General features: G+C 39.8%; 1 protein-coding gene across 1 annotated transcript; it reads left to right on the top strand.

The window, feature by feature from the left end:
- The first annotated feature begins 2048 nt into the window (after positions 1 to 2048).
- On the top strand, positions 2049 to 2727 carry LOC108124161 (large ribosomal subunit protein eL15-like). The gene is given in 1 exon segment (XM_017239724.3): positions 2049 to 2727. A coding segment is annotated over 1 exon segment (609 nt). The 5' UTR covers positions 2049 to 2073; the 3' UTR covers positions 2683 to 2727.
- The last annotated feature ends 18709 nt before the right edge of the window (positions 2728 to 21436 follow it).

The following is a 21436-nucleotide window of genomic DNA, read 5'->3' as shown; positions in this document are numbered from 1 at the left end:
GCGTCATCCAGCAAAATGCATATAAAAGTGAACTCATAAAATTACAAAAATCAGTTAAATTGCCAGACTCACTTCAAAAATTAAGTCCATTCGTTGTGACTGAATCAATCGGAATGCTTGAGGTGTCTTTGTTGCGAGTAGGAGGTCGATTGTTCAATGCACAGTTGAGCTACAGCGTAAAGTTTCCCCTTCTTATGCCAAAGAGCAACAGATTCGTGAGTTTATACATTCAACATCTGCATAGAATCAACTGTCATGCAGAACCCAGAGCATTGGTTGGTCTTATTCGCCAAACAATATGGCTCATAAATGCTAGGCGCGAATGTAGCGCGCTCGAACGACAATGTGTACATTGCTTTCGATACAAGCCAAAATTAGCTTCACAAATAATGGGTAACTTACCAGCCGACCGTTTGATAGGAACAAGGTCGTTTGCAATTAGTGGAGTTGACTTATTTGGGCCGATTCCTATCGCTAGGAATTCGTGGCAAGCCTCCAATCAAGATATTTGTCGGAAGACGTGGACCCATCGAGAAATTGTATTGCGATAACGCCACGAATTTCTCATGCTCGTCTCGCATCATACATGACCTAATGAGAAAATTGGAAACCCATAAGGACGCTATGACAGCATTTGGAGCACCTCGTCGATTCGAATTTATCTTCATCCCTCCCAGAGCCCCACATTTTGGAGGGCTTTGGGAGGCGGCCGTTAAATCGGCTAAACACTGGTTTCTCCGAGCTGTGGGTAAAGCGTTACTAAAAGAAGACGAGCTACAGACGGTGATCATAGAAGTTGAAGCAGTGCTGAATTCGCGGCCGATTATCGCTGACGGCTCAAGCCCAAATGATGGTGAAGCTATAACCCCTGGGCACCTCCCCGTCGGGACCAGCTTGGCGTCCTTGCCTCCAGCATCCGCTCAGGCAAATGTGGAACCGAATTTATCGTTTCTTCAGCGCTGGCATCTGGTGTCTGCGATAAAACAACGCTTTTGGAAGGATTGGTCACGAGACTACTTGTTGAGCTTACAACAACTCGTGAAATGGAATAAGGAGTCGCCAAATTTAACTGCTGGGACATTTATCGCAATTCAGAAGGACAACTTGCCACCTCACCCATGGCTTTTGGGCATCATCACTGAAACGATTACAGGTGCTGTTGGAAGGGTCCGAGTGGCTATCGTCAAAACTACAAATGGAATTTACAAACGTGCTATCCATAGACTAGCATCATTACCTATCAATTGAAGCGCTTCGGCCATTCAACGCGGCCGATGTTTAGTCGTAACTTGTTTATAAAAATAATATGTGAGGGAAATACGTAGAACTCTTGGGCTACTTAGCTATGAGACGGGGCATAGCAAGCTACGAGAAAATAAAATAACCTCCAACGAGCCCGAGCTGCAAGATATATACGTGTGTTCCTTACGTCCATACTTATGAGAAATATTTGAATTGTACCGCCTAAAGATATTATCGCTCTGTTACAAGTACTTGTTCTTGTTACTCGCTGCGTCGCAGTTTCGAATGAAAGAAGAGAAGGAGCAGACAGAAACTAGTATTAAATGAACTTCCATTAAATTCAGTTGATGCGTTTCTACTAGGACCATAGTTTCTGGCATGAAACAGGCATTTTCGCAGTTTGCCATTTGGAGCAAACAGCTAAGAATAACATACATATGTATGCCCTTGGTGTATTTAACTCGATATTTTTTTCTGTAATCAACTTAAACAAAAAATAAGAATAAAATAATATTTTTATTTTATTGAAAGACTAGAAAACGTTATGTTGCCCCTTTTGGTTTTCTAGAAGGGCTAATTGTTTTTTTTTTTTTCATTTATTTTGGTTAATAAATTTGTTTTTCAGTATTTCCGGTACATCCAGTATTTTTACGTTCAGCAACTTTCCCATCGCCAATATCTAACAATTGTTTAGAGAAAATTTCGGCGGATGGATCTCGAAGCATTTGAAGAGTTTGTCTGTTACTCCTTTCAGGTCATTTTAACGTGCCGCCAAATAGTTTATCATTTTTGAAACTTCACTTCTGGTAAGCAGGTCTATCAGTTTTGGACATGGGGGCTTATCGGTATATGCAGGAACTGTATAGGCAAAGCGATGTCATGCGATATCTGCTTACAATTCGCGTTTGGCAGTATCGTCAATTGAATAAATTGCATCGCTCGCCTAGGCCAACTCGACCGGATAAAGCAAGACGTCTGGGATATAAAGCTAAACAAGGATTTGTCATTTATCGAATTCGTGTACGTCGTGGTGGCCGAAAGCGCCCTGTACCAAAAGGCTGCACTTATGGAAAGCCAAAAAGTCATGGTGTAAATCAATTAAAACCTTATCGTGGATTGCAGTCTATTGCTGAGGAACATGTTGGTCGCAGGTTAGGTGGCCTTCGGGTTTTGAACTCCTATTGGATTGCTCAAGATGCTTCATATAAGTATTTTGAGGTAATATTGATCGATACTCATCATAGTTCAATTCGTCGTGATCCGAAAATTAATTAGATATACAAGCACGTGCATAAGCATCGCGAGTTAAGGGGCCTTACATCTGCAGGTAAAAGTTCCCGTGGAATCGGCAAAGGATACAGATACTCGCAGACTATTGGTGGGTCCAGGCGTGCTGCTTGGAAGCGCAAGAACCGAGAGCTTATGCACAGGAAGCGTTAAATTGTACCACACATGTGAGAGCTGGTCAAATATTGGTACAGCTTAATAAATTGTTTTTTTATATCCCTAAATGTCCAATCCAATGCCTCAAGCGAATGCTTACATGCCCTAGTGCATTCATGAAAAATAATTATTTTACATTGTGTCAGCACTAGACGATTGTTTTTTTATGTTGCACACTCCATCTGGATTATTTTTAATGTTGAATGCTTAAGTCCTGAATGAGCTGTTCTGCCTCCATCTAATAAAGTTGCTGCAATGCCAGAAGATGCAATGGCCAAAGCGATGCCATTTTTTTAATCGTAATTCGTAATTCCACCTGGTGCATCCAAAAAATCCTTGGCCTGCCGCATCTGCGAACATAATGCGGTCGTACAAATTTTTTGTTCGTCATTAAGTAGTGGAATATTGCGACTAACAATGCCAGACATTTCTACAGTATCGTTCTGTCGTTCACGGTTCATATCTGTGATGAGTAAAAACGATGTCATTTGGAAGCATGAATTGAATGTACGAATTGACTTCAAGGAAAGGGTAGAATCCGGATCTGTACCGAGAAGTATGCTGCGCAATGGTTCAGGTGGTGTTTCCATTTCGGGTAGTTGTACTTTTCCTGATGAGCAACACCTCCACACTGGCTCATTTTTAAATTTGAGTGCCAATACATGAATTCTTTTCGCAAAGTACCAATAATCACTTTGGAATACGCAGAATATTCAACATCAGGCTCGTACTGGAATGCCATTCAAAGAAATGGCCCTGATTTAAATCCTCGATAATGGTTAATTCTTCTTCGAATTTTGAATGTGTGCATTTATTTTCGTTGCAGTTGTCTTTGTTGATTACGTTCATCTCTTATCTTCCCGCTGTCGCACTGGATAAAAAGTATCCTATCCTGGCTCCAATTTTCCCTCAAATCTGTTTTGCCGTCTTGATTTATAAGTGTTGTAACATAACACGACTTCCTTATATATATATATAGATCATATACAGGTTTTTTGGAAATTATATTATTTGGCGTCTCCAAGTTCGAACGATGTCTGCCTGTTTGCTGCTAATGTTGTTGTCCTCTTTAAGCTACTTGCAGCTACTGATTTATATTTCTGGTCCCAACAAAAGCCCTAATAAACTTCAAATATATTTATGTATATTTTGATACAAATACGCGTTTCCCTAAATGTATCTGTTTCGTCATTGAGATTTTTCAAAGACAATAATCAACTCCAAAATAAAAAAACGGTATTAGATAATTAAACGATGAAAAAATCTTTATTTTTCCACATATGGAATTGGGATGACAATAGATGCCAACAAGTGCGACCGCAAAAAGACTAGGAACGAGAGTGCGGCCGCTTTAGATAATATGGTGAGCGAAAGCTCGCTAGCTAAATCGGCCCGCTGCTGGCAAGCCGCCGAAAAAGATTCGGCTTGTGACCAACAAAAGCGATCATAGCAACGGACCAATTAAGTTATTATTTTTTTTTTTTTCTATATTTTCCCCCAGCTAGTCCTAAAATTTTATTCAACTTAGACATTGCGCGCCTGGTGCTTTCAGATGCGGTTTTAATCAGGGTTTGCATTTACTACTCCGTAGCAGCGAGATGCATAGAAATATTACTCTGCCATTGCTACCGCTGTCACTTGTTCCGAGAGCGGGAGCAGAGCCGTAGCAGAAAAAAGAAAATTGTCTGCTCTGGTCTCCGAGCTACGAAAAGTTCGAAGCTATAGCTATAGGAATAGCAGAAAAATATATGTATAGCCAAAAATCTAGAGCGAGAGCAGACAGATTTGTCACTTTTAATTTTTTTGACAATAATTAATTTTTAATTTAAATTTTTTTGGATAAAGCGACAAAAATTATATCAGAAATGAACTTGAGCGATGATAACATGGAAGATGCCGGTATTGAAGAGAACGTCGAGTACATAAAGCAAATGAATTTTTTTGGAAAAACTGAAACTACGCTTGTCGGTGATATACAAATATGGCGCTGTGCAGCACACACTGGACAGCTTTGTGCACTCGACGTAAACAAAAAATGCAAATATTAGAGAAAATTTGTTAATGTGGCGAAAACTTACGAAATACATTCGGAAGCAATCAAATGGTTACCGTGACTTGTTTAAACTGAAAAATTTTAAATTACCTCAATTGGATTGTCCAACTAGATGGGGATCATCTTACATCATGGTTGACCACCTCAATAAGGCGAAAAGTATTTTAAGCCCTATTGAAACTGTCGAGAATAAATCAAGAGATGACGAGTTTATAGTAAATGAAATGTTATGGGACTTTATGGAGTCGTATGTCGAAGCATTTCCGCGAAAGTATCGTAAGTCGCTTTTTTCGAAATTAAGATTTTAATGCAAAATTGTTAGGCACCTAATGTCTCACTACCCTGTGAAATATTATAACTGAAAACCCTATAGTTTCAATAAAAATTAAGTTTCAATTTAATCGTATGTTACAGTGCTTTTCAATTTGCGCGCGAAATTATCGTATGTCCATACAAATTTTTTGCATGGAAATGCTTCAAACGCACAAAAATAAAGAAATACAATAACAAATGTTTCTAATCGCTTAAACATCTTATGATTTTTCTTATTGTTTGTAAGAGATTAAATAAAAAAAAGCTTCTCCTGTAAAATTGGATTTTTTAACATACGATACTTTCGCGGAAATGCGTCGATGTGACTATAATGGTTCCACTACAAAAGACCATAGAGCAGTTTCAAGAGGAGGAACTTCACTATGGGAATTTGTATGCTCTGTGGCTGGTCTCCAAGCTGACCACTAATCAAATTTTATCAAAAAGTGCTCCGGATTAAATTATTTTTATAATTGGAGAGCCGCTTATTGAAAGTATGGAAGCACGGACTAAGAAATTAACACATAATGTTGGCTTCGAAGCTTGTTTATACTTAGACCCAAGCTTTCATCATATTCTAGTCAGCTCACAAAAAGAAAGGGCAGTCAGTTTCTTAAAAACATTGTTGGCACAAATAAAATGCACACTCCCATTGCAACATTGTCAAAGATGCAAAGATTAAATCATAAAAATTACCGTATATGAAATGCAGTACAAACGTTTTACATTTTTGGAAAAAGAGGAAATCATGCAATGCAAAGCTTTACGAACTAAGCGAAATATGTTTTGCTATACCGCCAACTCAAGTAAGAATTATTATTAAATGCGAAAAATTTAAATTTATAAATATTTATAGATAAGAGCGGTCCTTTTCTTCATCAAAACTGGTGTTGTCGGACAACAGAAATCGTTTAAGCCACGACACATTCAAAAAAATATACTCCTTGTTCACCTAAACTCAACATATGTACATACATTGATATTGCGATCGACAACTTCAGTTTATTTGAAGACGATGATTATATATTTACAAAATAAATTTTTCAGTAGAATTATTTATTACATTGTTATGTATTTATTATATGTATGTATATTATGTATATTATGTTATGTATATTTACAAAATAAATTTTTCAGTAGAATTATTTATTACATTGTTATGTATTCATTAAATGACTGAATAACATAATTTGTAATTTTGATTTTATTGGCAGTTATTAATATTTATTTGTTTCTGAATTTCTGAATTATTTTCTGAATAAACTAAATATTAAAAATTAATACTTTTTATAATTTATTATTATCTAAAAAGCATTCTTACAAGGGTAAAGAAAGTGGGTAAGGAAGAAAGAAGGTAAAGAAACTGGTCACACAGTGACAGTGCATTAAAAGCAGGTGAAAAAAAAAAAACAAAAACAAAACTAAGCTAGAGCAGTAGCACATAAAACAATATTTTTGCTCTGCTCTGCTCTCGCTCTAGATTTTTGGCTACGGCTACGAGAAGCACAGAATATTTTTTTCTGCTATTGCTATAGGTATAGCTTTAAAAATTTTCGTAGCTCGGAGCTGAGCAGAGCAGACAATTTTTTTTTCTGCTACGGCTCTGCTCCCGCTTTCAAAAAAGTGAAAAAAAAAAATGAGAGCGGTAGCAATATCAAAACGAAAAACTACGGGAGTAGCGAAGCTTTTCAAACACCGATTTAATCACCGCCTTTAGAGACATGGCATCCCGCCCAGAGACAAGTTCCATGATTCAAGCCAGCGGCGACTTCTTCTGGGGAATGTTCTCGTTTTTAACTAACAAAAAGTAAGAGCGGTCACATCGTTGATGCCCCAGGCAGGGAGGAGGCTTAAGTAAATCCTTCTTTCAACAGGACCAGATGGAAGAAACGACTCACGCTGCCAGCTGTCCGTTCGGTTGTACAGCTTTGACATCAAGCTCGATTAAGCTAGCTGACGAACCACCAGTTAAAAATGAGCTGGCATTATAACATCAAGGTCTGTGATGTTATGAAAGAGACAGTAAAAGTAGTGAATTTATGACAGCCCTCAAATGACATAGGAGCGTTCGCAGTTCCTCAAATCCAAGCATTGAGTATCCCACAGCTATGATTTGAAAGCCACTCCCCAGAGTCCACCGAAGTACAGAGATCAAGAAGGAATGAAATTCCTTTCGATGGACTCCGTCGCCCAAAACTCCATCAGCGCTCGTTGATGCTTAACGTTTATGAAGAGTTAGAGAAACTTCTTTAAATCGTTTTTCGCTCCAACTAAATTGGTTGCGTTGTCAGACCAAATGTATTGGGGCTTTCAGCGGGTGCATATAAACCTGTTCAATGCCTGCTGAAAGGCAGTTGGGGTTAGATCCTTTGCAAGCTCAAGGTCGACGCCTTTGGTGGCTAAACAAATGAAAACGCTTAAGTAACATTTTACGGAGGCTTAATTGCCAACTTCTGGCTTATAATAAAAGAGGCCACGACGGCAGCTGTTGAGATCTGCCGCGATGTTAGCTTCGGGAGATCAGCCATTAAGTGCTGCAGCAACCGAGTCTTGGTCTGGAAGCTCGGATTCATTTGTGCAATGCCATCGTCACCGTTCCAACAGCAAATTTTGTTGGCGACAGACCAAATTTGTCCAAGAAGGGAGAGGATAAAGCTGATAAACGATACTTGCCTTCCATTCAGAAGCGTCTTTATGTGTTCCCAAAATTGCCATCCTTCTTTCGTCCTTCTTTCAGACTTTCATCCCAGGACAACTTTCATTCGCAGATATTTTCCTATACCTATTTTCCTCTTTATCTATACCAGGGGTACTTTCCGACCAACTGGAAACATGCTCAGATAACCATATCATATCCCTAAGCCCGGAAAACCCGAAGCCGATCTTGCCTCTTATCGTCCGATTAGTCTTCTATTGATTATCTCCAAAATACTCCAAAGAGTGTTTTTGAATAGAGCGTTGCCAGTACTGGAAGAGGCCAGTCTGATCCCCAATCACCAGTTTGGCTTAAGGCGGTCCCACGGAACCCCGGAAAATCCCAAGCCGATCTTGCCTCTTATCGTCCGATAAGTCTTACATTGATACTCTCCAAAATACTTGAACAAGTGTTTTTGAATAGGGCATTGCCAGTACTGGACGAGGCTGGTCTGATCCCCAGTCACCAGTTTGGCTTCAGGCGGTCCCACGGAACCCCGGAAAAATGCCACAAGAAGTACTGGCTGTAATGCTGGACGTCAAACAAGCCTTCGACCGGGTCTGGCACTCCGGTCTCCTGCTTAAATTGAAGACCAACCTGCCCAGACCTTATTACCTCTTCCTGGAGTCTTTCCTGAAGGACCGCAAATTTCCGGTCAAATGAGGAGAGACCAATTCCGACACTGGGGCACACCTCTAACACGACAACCAGACAATCCACGAGGTGCTTGGCTTCCCATGGGTGAAGGAGGAGATACAGAGAAGCAGCAGCAAGTACATTCAGAGGCTGCCCAACCACCCCAACGAACTGGGGACCACTCTCCTCGACAACAGCGAACAGATGCGGAGACTGCATAGAACTCGCCCGCTGGACCTCATCCGGAATAACTCTTAGACATACTTATTTTTCCACCTCTAACTTAAGTTTCACTAAGCTAAGTTTTCTGAAACAATATTTAATGGTTGTCCCTGGTGAACAGTTTTAAATTAATTCTCCCCTGTCATTATAACAAAAAAAAACATTGCTCTCGATCCTTCTTTGTTGTTGGATTGCTCTTTCATATGCACAATCAAATGTCCCTTGCATAGGCAAGAGGAAATTAAAATAACAATTTTTCGTATTTTTCCTATTATCCTCAATCGTGCTAATCCGAATGGATTTTGTTGTTAGATTGCTGAAAACTTTTCACAGCAAGAAATTCATTCTTGTGTTTGTTTTTGCCAAAATGGTCGACTTGAAGCGATGAATTTGTTCTTTGCAAAATATTTTTTAAGTAAGCTTTTGCATTATTTGTCACAGTATAATAATAGGCTGTTGTAAAAAATGGAGGGCTTTTATGAATTGTATAGTTTTTACACATGAATCATATGGTCGTGTTAAGCTTCTAATTAGGAACCAGAAAGTGATCCTCATCTTTTTCTGTTGTGCTTATCTGCGCATAATCTATTTTTAGTCTCCGTACCGCCGGGGTCTTTACCGAGTCCGAGATATTTACCACCCGAGTGTAAGCGTTGTGTACTATAGCGTGTCTTGTTTCTCGCTTGCGCTTCCACTGCCCAAGGAGAGATAAATGCAAAGACTTTTGAAGATTTTGAATTTGATTTATATATTTTCTTAATCGAAAACTATAGTTAAAAAATAAATGGATGACAACACACCTTCTTATCCGCCGCATCAGAAAGAGCTGCCCGGATTTAAGATGAAAGAAATCGCTGGCCAATCTCCAGAGGAACTTCGAGCAATGCTTGCAAGAGACTTGAGGAGACAGTTGAGGAGATGAAGACAAATGAGGAGACGATCCTATCCTATCGGCCAAGCGTAAATTTCAATCCAAAAACCTCCACCCATATGTGTTCCAAACGTCAATGACATCCTTGTTCTGGAACGAACCCTTGATGAAATCATTGCAGCAAGTAGTATTAAGATTCGTACATCCCATTTCGGAATTATTCACATATACACTGACAGTGCAGTCATTCCGTAAGGTGGCTTGTAACCTCACCGCTTTAAATGGCGAGTTTTGGCATCGTCAACTCCGGCAGGGCAAGCCATTTATTCTGGTACTAAGAAACATACATTCCATAGTTCCAAAGGAGGAAATTGAACGTTCCTTCACGGGCAAAGGTTTCAACCTATTGAATATTTGTTGTCCAAGAAAGACTGGCACGCGCGGCCGACGGTGATGCTTATGATAGACAAAATCTATTTTGTGTCAATCTCAAGATGACTACGAATGTACGATCAAGACTATTCGCGATATAGTTCAGGTTTTAATTTTTAGGAAACGACAGTCTCAAAAATAAAAATCGAATTATGCAATGCAAGAGGTATAGTTCAGAAAAGTGAAGAACTTCATCTTATCCTTATTATTTTCCTTCCTAACTCACTAGACATTAGTAATGCTCATTACCGAGACATGAGTCCTGGTCTTAGTTTGTACCTTCCTGGCTATGACCAATATTTTGCCAATTATCCTACTACCACCGCTAAAGGCGGCTCTGCTATCCTTATCAAGACCAGCATTATCCACACGCAGAACAGAGTTACAGCTAGCTTGTATTGATATTCCAATAAATGGAGGTGTGCTTAAAATAGCTTCCTTGTATCTTCCTCCCAGCGAGCCTTGGAAAAAAAAACGATTTTGACCTCTCTAGACCCAACATTTTTGGCTGGAAGTGACCTTAATGCCAAGCATCAATGGTAATGAAATTTAAGGTCCTATTGCCGAAGAAAGCGTCTTCAAAAGGCCATAGTTTCAAGCTCAAGCCAAGGTCTAGCTACTAGGGTACCTACTTTTTATTCTTCAAATACCAGGCTCACACCAACAGCTCTGGACTTCTTCATCGTAAATCACCACTCAACAAACTTTCGATCGAAAAAATATACGAGCTATCGGACCATTTGGCAATTGTCGCAACGCTAAGTCAAAGACTGCAATGCAAGGCCAAAAGAAAATCTATACTACCGCCCGGCTCCTCTGTTGAAAAGTATAAGGAATCCCTGGACAGAAGCATTAACCTCAGCGCTGTCATCAACCATCCAGACGATCTTGAAGCTGCGGTAGCTTTCTTCATGGAAAATATATACACTGCTGCCACAGCTGCTACCCCGAACCAAAGCACCTTTCGAATCAGAATAGAAGCAATCTCTTCCCACAAAAAGCTCTAGTTCTCATGCGGCTTAGAGGAAGATTCCGCCGAGAATACACAAAAACTGGAGATATTCGCTTCCACAAGATTTATAAAAGACTGTCAAACCGGCTAAGCAAACTCTTGACAAAGAACAAGCAAGAGCTTATTGACCAGATGTTGGAAAATGCGAGCCCAGATGCATCTACCAATTACTCCTTATGGAAACTCACAAGACGATTTAACAGACAAAGGCTCCAGGTCATCCCAAAGGCTCCTCTCAGAAATCCCGCTAGTGGTTGGTGTAGGTCAAGTCAGCAGAAGGCGGATATCTTTGCTGATAATCTAGAAAAAAATTTAATCCGCTAGATCTAACTTCGATGGAAAATCGAATGCTTGTGGAAATACAACTGTACAGACCTTTTCAAATGGCTCTTCCCTTTAAGCCTATAACCCTGGAAGAAATAAAGACACAAATCGGAAGGCTCAAAAACAAAAAGCACCAAGAGAGGACCTTCTAGACAAAAAAATCCTGGAGATTCTTCCCATCAAGGCTGTGCTGTTTATAGTTCTGTTGTTTAACAGCGTCCTAGCGTCCTCATTACCCAAGTGCATGGAAGAATGCTCACGATGATACCCAAGCCTGGAAAGCAACCTGCCTTGAGCAAAATGATGGAAAGGCCCATACTGAATCGTATCCTTCGACAAGAAAGAGTAAGCAGAGCTCTGAAAGCCACCCTGCAGTTCTGAGCACTAGTTCGTTGCTGGTGAAATAAGCACTTACCAGCAGACCACCACTACTTACAAAGTGGCGTCTAGCCATGCGTTTTTTAATTTCCATTTTTGTATGAAATGACCGCAAATAGGGTCAATCGCCACCGCCTCGATTACCCACGAACTAGTGAAATAGTGTATCATATTAGGGTCTTTAATGAAACTACTTACATTAGACCCCATGGAACGGCCGGTAAAATAAGTGCTTACATGGGACCCCATGGAACGGCCGGTAAAATAAGTGCTTACATCGGACCCCATGAAGAGGTCGGTGAAGTAAGTACTTACATTGGACCCCATGGAGGGGCCTGCCATTATAATTTAAAAAACATGTACAATTGCAATTACAGTTTTTATTTAGTTAAAATTTTTTTTTTATAACGGGGTTTGTTCTTTCATTACTTTTAGGCTGCTTGAGTTTTTAAAATCTCTTTTTTTTTGAGCTGCAGGGCCTATCTCAATTGTTCCTCAGCTGGGCCAATACCGCCGACTGCAGTTATTGAATCTATAAATAAAAAGGATTAAACAAGTTTTAATAGATTGAAGTGTATAATGATTATTAAACAATTATCTTTTAAAATACTCACCGATCATAACGCCAAAGAAATTTTCTTTCTAATTTTAAATAAGAAAACTTATTGTATGTCCTATAGGACATATTACAGGATTAATTCAATAATTCAATTTATTGCGGTGTTATTGGCAAACAACATGCAGCAGCCGAAGGTTCCGTGCCAGACCTCATAAAGTATACATACTTTTTATCTCTCCTACTACAGTGATCTCTCAACCATGGCAAATTGATAAAACATCAACAAATAATCTAATCTTAACAAAGATCTGTTAAATTTTTCAATAACATTTTTTGGACCTGTTTACTCTTTATTGTCATTGCAGATGCCATTGTTTTAAAATTTTTCTTCATATAATTCACATAATCGAGTCTTTCTTTTGTAATGAACACTGTTATTTATTGAATTATCAAGGAATCCTGTAATATGATACATCATTTGAAAGGTACTGCGCCATAGATCATAAATAGGTTAACCGTTTCTTAATAATCCACTTGGTTTAAAAGTTATTCGCATTCAATTTTTATTTTCAGTTTTTTATAATAAAAATTGAATCAGAAGTTTTATTTTAAATTTTTATAATAAAAATTAATTCATAATTTTTATTGTTATTTTTTTGTAAAAATTGAAAAATAATTCTTATTCTTCATTATTATTATATTCATTCATGAAAACGACCATGCAAACGCTTGTTCAAAACCAGAACATGGTGATACAGCTGCTTGTAGCACAACAGTCTAAATAATCCATGCAGGCGCTACGAATATCAGTATGGAACGCCAATGGTGTCTCACGGCATAAACTAGAATTGTCACAATTCTTGACCGAAAACCATATTGACGTTATGCTACTGGTGGAAATGCATCTTACAAGCAAATACAACTTTCATATAAGAGGCTACACAATCTACCGCACAGATCATCCAGATGAGAAAGCCCACGGCGGAACTGGAGTTCTAATCAGAGAACGAATTAAACACCATTTTCACAAAAGGTTTGCAACAAACTTCTTGCAGGCCACATCGATACAAATTCAGTCAAGCAACGGAATCCTTTCAATTGCTGCCGTTTACTGCCCTCCTCGCTTCTCAATCTCGGAAGGACAATTTATGGACTTCTACAATTCACTTGGGGATCGATTTATAGCCGCAGGAGACTACAACGCCAAACATACGCACTGGGGATCACGTCTAGTGACTCCCAAAGGAAGACAATTGTACAATGCAATTATAAACGTGAAAAATAAACTGGACTACGTTTCCCCTGGAAGTCCCACATACTGGCCAACAGACTCACGAAAGCTCCCAGACCTTATTGATTTTGCAGTGACAAAAAACATACCTCGCAATCTAATAAGTGCCAAAGCAGTCTCGGACTTATCATCAGACCACTCACCTGTGCTTCTAACGCTTCTTCAAAGCCCAGAAATAACCGAACACCCCTTCAGCCTGACGACGCCAAAAACGAACTGGCTAAAATACAATTTACGGAATTTAATATGGAATCGGACATCGACTACCCTACGAGCGCCCTGGAAGAAATACTCGTTGCGGCAGCTAAAATCTCTACTCCTCATAGGAAAGAAATAGACCGAAACAAACACTTCAAATCTAATCAGCAAACCAAACGGCTCGTGCGAGAAAAGAGGCGCACGCGTCGTGATTGGCAAAACAGCAGATCACCAGCTTCAAAACAACGCCTTAAGGAAGCAATCCGATCACTCGACCAGGCTCTTCACCATCAGGAAGAAAATGCACAGCTGAGGTACATCCAGAATCTCTCGCCAACAAGCACACAGTACCCCCTGTGGAGGGCCCACCCAAATCTTAGTGCCCCAATTAAAACGACCACCCCGATAAGAAACTCTTCGGGATGCTGGGCTCGCAGCGACGAAGACCGAGCTGAAACATTCGCCACACATCTCCAAAGTGTCTTCCAGCCAACCCCAGCCTTAAATTCATTCCTCGGGCCAGAAATTCAGGCAGAGCCCTCCCCTCAGCCAGCCGCACCTTCATTCTGGCCGAACGAAATCGAAAAAGTCATAAGAGGGCTAAAACCAAAAAATCATAAGAGGCTAAAACCGGCTCCCGGTGGTGACCTATTGACCCCAAAGATGCTGATCGAACTTCCAAAATGCGCTATAGAGGTCGTCTGCAAACTATTTAATGGAATCATTAATCTTGGCTATTTCTCTAAAAAGTGAAAGAAATTCATCATTATAATGATACCGAAGCCTGGAAAAGACCACACAATTCCGTCATCATACAGACCAATAAGCCTTCTATCTTGTTTGTCTAAATTGTTTGAAAAATGCTTGTTAACCCGCATAATACCACATCTGGAAGCTTGCAATATTATCCCGGCACACCAATTTGGCTTTCGAAGAAACCATGGAACCATCGAACAAGTGAACAGATTAACATCCGAAATACGCTCAGCCTTCGAACAGCGAGAATACTGCAGCGCTATTTTCCTCGACGTATCTCAAGCTTTCGACCGAGTTTGGCTCATCGGACTCATGCACAAAATTAAGACGTATTTGCTAACATACACCCACAAGCTACTGGAATCATACCTCTACAATAGGGTATGCTCAGTGAGATGCAACGCAGCTATTTCGGGCGACTACACCATCGAAGCTGGAGTTCCACCAGGAAGCGCACTCAGACCGTGTCTATATTTTTTGTATACTGCGGATATTCCTACGAGCGCACAACTAACAACGTCAACGTTCGCCGATGATACCGCTATCCTTAGTCGCTCCAGATGCCCAACGCAGGCAACAACCCAACTGGCTAATCATCTCACAATAGTGGAAAGGTGGCTGTCCGACTGGCGCTTTAAAATAAACCAACAAAAGTGTAAACATTTAACGTTTACTTCCCCATCCCACAAGTAGAAAACCCAAGATACCTGGGCTTCACGCTAGACAGGAGGCTTACTTGGAAGCCTAGTCAAAAATCGAAAGCAGTGTGAAGTAAGATTAAAGGCGTAGTATTCGCTGATGGTCAGGAAATCGAAGCTGAGGACTTCTTCGAAAATCGTAATCTACAAGGCAATTATTCGGCCAATTTGGATACACGGGATCCAACTTTGGGGCACGGCCAGCAAGACTAATATTCGGACTATCCAGACATTTGAAAGTAGAGCCCTCCGTATCGACACTGGGGCACACGTCTAACACGACAACCAGACAATCCACGAGGTGCTTGGCTTCCCATGGGTGAAGGAGGAGATACAGAGAAGCAGCAGCAAGTACATTCAGAGGCTGCCCAACCACCCCAACGAACTGGGGACCACTCTCCTCGACAACAGCGAACAGATGCGGAGACTGCATAGAACTCGCCCGCTGGACCTCATCCGGAATAACTCTTAGACATACTTATTTTTCCACCTCTAACTTAAGTTTCACTAAGCTAAGTTTTCTGAAACAATATTTAATGGTTGTCCCTGGTGAACAGTTTTAAATTAATTCTCCCCTGTCATTATAACAAAAAAAAACATTGCTCTCGATCCTTCTTTGTTGTTGGATTGCTCTTTCATATGCACAATCAAATGTCCCTTGCATAGGCAAGAGGAAATTAAAATAACAATTTTTCGTATTTTTCCTATTATCCTCAATCGTGCTAATCCGAATGGATTTTGTTGTTAGATTGCTGAAAACTTTTCACAGCAAGAAATTCATTCTTGTGTTTGTTTTTGCCAAAATGGTCGACTTGAAGCGATGAATTTGTTCTTTGCAAAATATTTTTTAAGTAAGCTTTTGCATTATTTGTCACAGTATAATAATAGGCTGTTGTAAAAAATGGAGGGCTTTTATGAATTGTATAGTTTTTACACATGAATCATATGGTCGTGTTAAGCTTCTAATTAGGAACCAGAAAGTGATCCTCATCTTTTTCTGTTGTGCTTATCTGCGCATAATCTATTTTTAGTCTCCGTACCGCCGGGGTCTTTACCGAGTCCGAGATATTTACCACCCGAGTGTAAGCGTTGTGTACTATAGCGTGTCTTGTTTCTCGCTTGCGCTTCCACTGCCGAAGGAGAGATAAATGCAAAGACTTTTGAAGATTTTGAATTTGATTTATATATTTTCTTAATCGAAAACTATAGTTAAAAAATAAATGGATGACAACACACCTTCTTATCCGCCGCATCAGAAAGAGCTGCCCGGATTTAAGATGAAAGAAATCGCTGGCCAATCTCCAGAGGAACTTCGAGCAATGCTTGCAAGAGACTTGAGGAGACAGTTGAGGAGATGAAGACAAATGAGGAGACGATCCTATCCTATCGGCCAAGCGTAAATTTCAATCCAAAAACCTCCACCCATATGTGTTCCAAACGTCAATGACATCCTTGTTCTGGAACGAACCCTTGATGAAATCATTGCAGCAAGTAGTATTAAGATTCGTACATCCCATTTCGGAATTATTCACATATACACTGACAGTGCAGTCATTCCGTAAGGTGGCTTGTAACCTCACCGCTTTAAATGGCGAGTTTTGGCATCGTCAACTCCGGCAGGGCAAGCCATTTATTCTGGTACTAAGAAACATACATTCCATAGTTCCAAAGGAGGAAATTGAACGTTCCTTCACGGGCAAAGGTTTCAACCTATTGAATATTTGTTGTCCAAGAAAGACTGGCACGCGCGGCCGACGGTGATGCTTATGATAGACAAAATCTATTTTGTGTCAATCTCAAGATGACTACGAATGTACGATCAAGACTATTCGCGATATAGTTCAGGTTTTAATTTTTAGGAAACGACAGTCTCAAAAATAAAAATCGAATTATGCAATGCAAGTGGTATAGTTCAGAAAAGTGAAGAACTTCATCTTATCCTTATTATTTTCCTTCCTAACTCACTAGACATTAGTAATGCTCATTACCGAGACATGCGTCCTGGTCTTAGTTTGTACCTTCCTGGCTATGACCAATATTTTGCCAATTATCCTACTACCACCGCTAAAGGCGGCTCTACTATCCTTATCAAGACCAGCATTATCCACACGCAGAACAGAGTTACAGCTAGCTTGTATTGATATTCCAATAAACGGAGGTGTGCTTAAAATAGCTTCCTTGTATCTTCCTCCCAGCGAGCCTTGGAAAAAAAAACGATTTTGACATCTCTAGACCCAACATTTTTGGCTGGAAGTGACCTTAATGCCAAGCATCAATGGTAATGAAATTTAAGGTCCTATTGCCGAAGAAAGCGTCTTCAAAAGGCCATAGTTTCAAGCTCAAGCCAAGGTCTAGCTACTAGGGTACCTACTTTTTATTCTTCAAATACCAGGCTCACACCAACAGCTCTGGACTTCTTCATCGTAAATCACCACTCAACAAACTTTCGATCGAAAAAATATACGAGCTATCGGACCATTTGGCAATTGTCGCAACGCTAAGTCAAAGACTGCAATGCAAGGCCAAAAGAAAATCTATACTACCGCCCGGCTCCTCTGTTGAAAAGTATAAGGAATCCCTGGACAGAAGCATTAACCTCAGCGCTGTCATCAACCATCCAGACGATCTTGAAGCTGCGGTAGCTTTCTTCATGGAAAATATATACACTGCTGCCACAGCTGCTACCCCGAACCAAAGCACCTTTCGAATCAGAATAGAAGCAATCTCTTCCCACAAAAAGCTCTAGTTCTCATGCGGCTTAGAGGAAGATTCCGCCGAGAATACACAAAAACTGGATATATTCGCTTCCACAAGATTTATAAAAGACTGTCAAACCGGCTAAGCAAACTCTTGACAAAGAACAAGCAAGAGCTTATTGACCAGATGTTGGAAAATGCGAGCCCAGATGCATCTACCAATTACTCCTTATGGAAACTCACAAGACGATTTAACAGACAAAGGCTCCAGGTCATCCCAAAGGCTCCTCTCAGAAATCCCGCTAGTGGTTGGTGTAGGTCAAGTCAGCAGAAGGCGGATATCTTTGCTGATAATCTAGAAAAAAATTTAATCCGCTAGATCTAACTTCGATGGAAAATCGAATGCTTGTGGAAATACAACTGTACAGACCTTTTCAAATGGCTCTTCCCTTTAAGCCTATAACCCTGGAAGAAGTAAAGACACAAATCGGAAGGCTCAAAAACAAAAAGCACCAAGAGAGGACCTTCTAGACAAAAAAATCCTGGAGATTCTTCCCATCAAGGCTGTGCTGTTTATAGTTCTGTTGTTTAACAGCGTCCTAGCGTCCTCATTACCCAAGTGCATGGAAGAATGCTCACGATGATACCCAAGCCTGGAAAGCAACCTGCCTTGAGCAAAATGATGGAAAGGCCCATACTGAATCGTATCCTTCGACAAGAAAGAGTAAGCAGAGCTCTGAAAGCCACCCTGCAGTTCTGAGCACTAGTTCGTTGCTGGTGAAATAAGCACTTACCAGCAGACCACCACTACTTACAAAGTGGCGTCTAGCCATGCGTTTTTTAATTTCCATTTTTGTATGAAATGACCGCAAATAGGGTCAATCGCCACCGCCTCGATTACCCACGAACTAGTGAAATAGTGCATCATATTAGGGTCTTTAAAGAAACTACTTACATTAGACCCCATGGAACGGCCGGTAAAATAAGTGCTTACATGGGACCCCATGGAACGGCCGGTAAAATAAGTGCTTACATCGGACCCCATGAAGAGGTCGGTGAAGTAAGTACTTACATTGGACCCCATGGAGGGGCCTGCCATTATAATTTAAAAAACATGTACAATTGCAATTACAGTTTTTATTTAGTTAAAATTTTTTTTTTATAACGGGGTTTGTTCTTTCATTACTTTTAGGCTGCTTGAGTTTTTAAAATCTCTTTTTTTTTGAGCTGCAGGGCCTATCTCAATTGTTCCTCAGCTGGGCCAATACCGCCGACTGCAGTTATTGAATCTATAAATAACAAGAAAGCAAAGCTAACTTCGGGCGGAGCCGAAGTTGATATACCCTTGCAGCTAAAACCAGATATATATCGCAAACATCGGATATAGTTGGCCGATCCTTATGATTACATCATAATAAAACCAATTAATTACAATAAAAAATCTAAAAAAAAGTCCCAAGCTTCTATCTTCAAAAATACGAAAATTGATATTTCTACCAAATACTATTTCCGATCGTTCAGTTATATGGCAGCTATAGGATATAGTCGGCCGATCCTTATGAAATTTTGTAGGTCGGATTAACTGACCAAAAATATAATCTGTACCAAGTTCCAGCTTTCTATCTTCAAAAACACGAAAGTTGGGTCATTTCCGATCGTTCAGTTATATGGCAGCTATAGGATATAGTCGGCCGATCCTTATGAAATTTGGCATGTCGTAATATTTTGCCAAAAATAGCTCTCATGTGAAATTTGAACTCTCTAACTCTAAAAATACCAAAGTTATACCATTTCCGATCAATCAGTTATATGGCAGCTATAGGATATAGTCGGCCGATCCGGGCCGTTCCGACTTATATACTGCGTGCAAAGGAAAGAAGGGTGTGTGCAAAGTTTCAAGACGATAGCTTTAAAACTGAGAGACTAGTTTGCGTAGAAACAGACAGACGGACAGACGGACAGACGGACAGACGGACAGACGGACATGCTCATATCAACTCAGGAGGTGATCCTGATCAAGAATATATATACTTTATAGGGTCGGAGATGTCTCCTTCACTGCGTTGCACACTTTTGGACAAAATTATAATACCCTCTGCAAGGGTATAAAAAGGATTAAACAAGTTTTAATAGATTGAAGTGTATAATGATTATTAAACAATTATCTTTTAAAATACTCACCGATCATAACGCCAAAGAAATTTTCTTTCTAATTTTAAATAAGAAAACTTATTGTATGTCCTATAGGACATATTACAGGATTAATTCAATAATTCAATTTATTGCGGTGTTATTGGCAAACAACATGCAGCAGCCGAAGGTTCCGTGCCAGACCTCATAAAGTATACATACTTTTTATCTCTCCTACTACAGTGATCTCTCAACCATGGCAAATTGATAAAACATCAACAAATAATCTAATCTTAACAAAGATCTGTTAAATTTTTCAATAACATTTTTTGGACCTGTTTACTCTTTATTGTCATTGCAGATGCCATTGTTTTAAAATTTTTCTTCATATAATTCACATAATCGAGTCTTTCTTTTGTAATGAACACTGTTATTTATTGAATTATCAAGGAATCCTGTAATATGATACATCATTTGAAAGGTACTGCGCCATAGATCATAAATAGGTTAACCGTTTCTTAATAATCCACTTGGTTTAAAAGTTATTCGCATTCAATTTTTATTTTCAGTTTTTTATAATAAAAATTGAATCAGAAGTTTTATTTTAAATTTTTATAATAAAAATTAATTCATAATTTTTATTGTTATTTTTTTGTAAAAATTGAAAAATAATTCTTATTCTTCATTATTATTATATTCATTCATGAAAACGACCATGCAAACGCTTGTTCAAAACCAGAACATGGTGATACAGCTGCTTGTAGCACAACAGTCTAAATAATCCATGCAGGCGCTACGAATATCAGTATGGAACGCCAATGGTGTCTCACGGCATAAACTAGAATTGTCACAATTCTTGACCGAAAACCATATTGACGTTATGCTACTGGTGGAAATGCATCTTACAAGCAAATACAACTTTCATATAAGAGGCTACACAATCTACCGCACAGATCATCCAGATGAGAAAGCCCACGGCGGAACTGGAGTTCTAATCAGAGAACGAATTAAACACCATTTTCACAAAAGGTTTGCAACAAACTTCTTGCAGGCCACATCGATACAAATTCAGTCAAGCAACGGAATCCTTTCAATTGCTGCCGTTTACTGCCCTCCTCGCTTCTCAATCTCGGAAGGACAATTTATGGACTTCTACAATTCACTTGGGGATCGATTTATAGCCGCAGGAGACTACAACGCCAAACATACGCACTGGGGATCACGTCTAGTGACTCCCAAAGGAAGACAATTGTACAATGCAATTATAAACGTGAAAAATAAACTGGACTACGTTTCCCCTGGAAGTCCCACATACTGGCCAACAGACTCACGAAAGCTCCCAGACCTTATTGATTTTGCAGTGACAAAAAACATACCTCGCAATCTAATAAGTGCCAAAGCAGTCTCGGACTTATCATCAGACCACTCACCTGTGCTTCTAACGCTTCTTCAAAGCCCAGAAATAACCGAACACCCCTTCAGCCTGAC

This window comes from Drosophila bipectinata, chromosome 2R (genome assembly GCF_030179905.1).
Source record: "Drosophila bipectinata strain 14024-0381.07 chromosome 2R, DbipHiC1v2, whole genome shotgun sequence".
Lineage (NCBI taxonomy): Eukaryota > Metazoa > Arthropoda > Insecta > Diptera > Drosophilidae > Drosophila > Drosophila bipectinata.
Note: the sequence above shows the minus strand (reverse complement) of the source record. Positions and strands in the feature narration are given on the sequence as shown.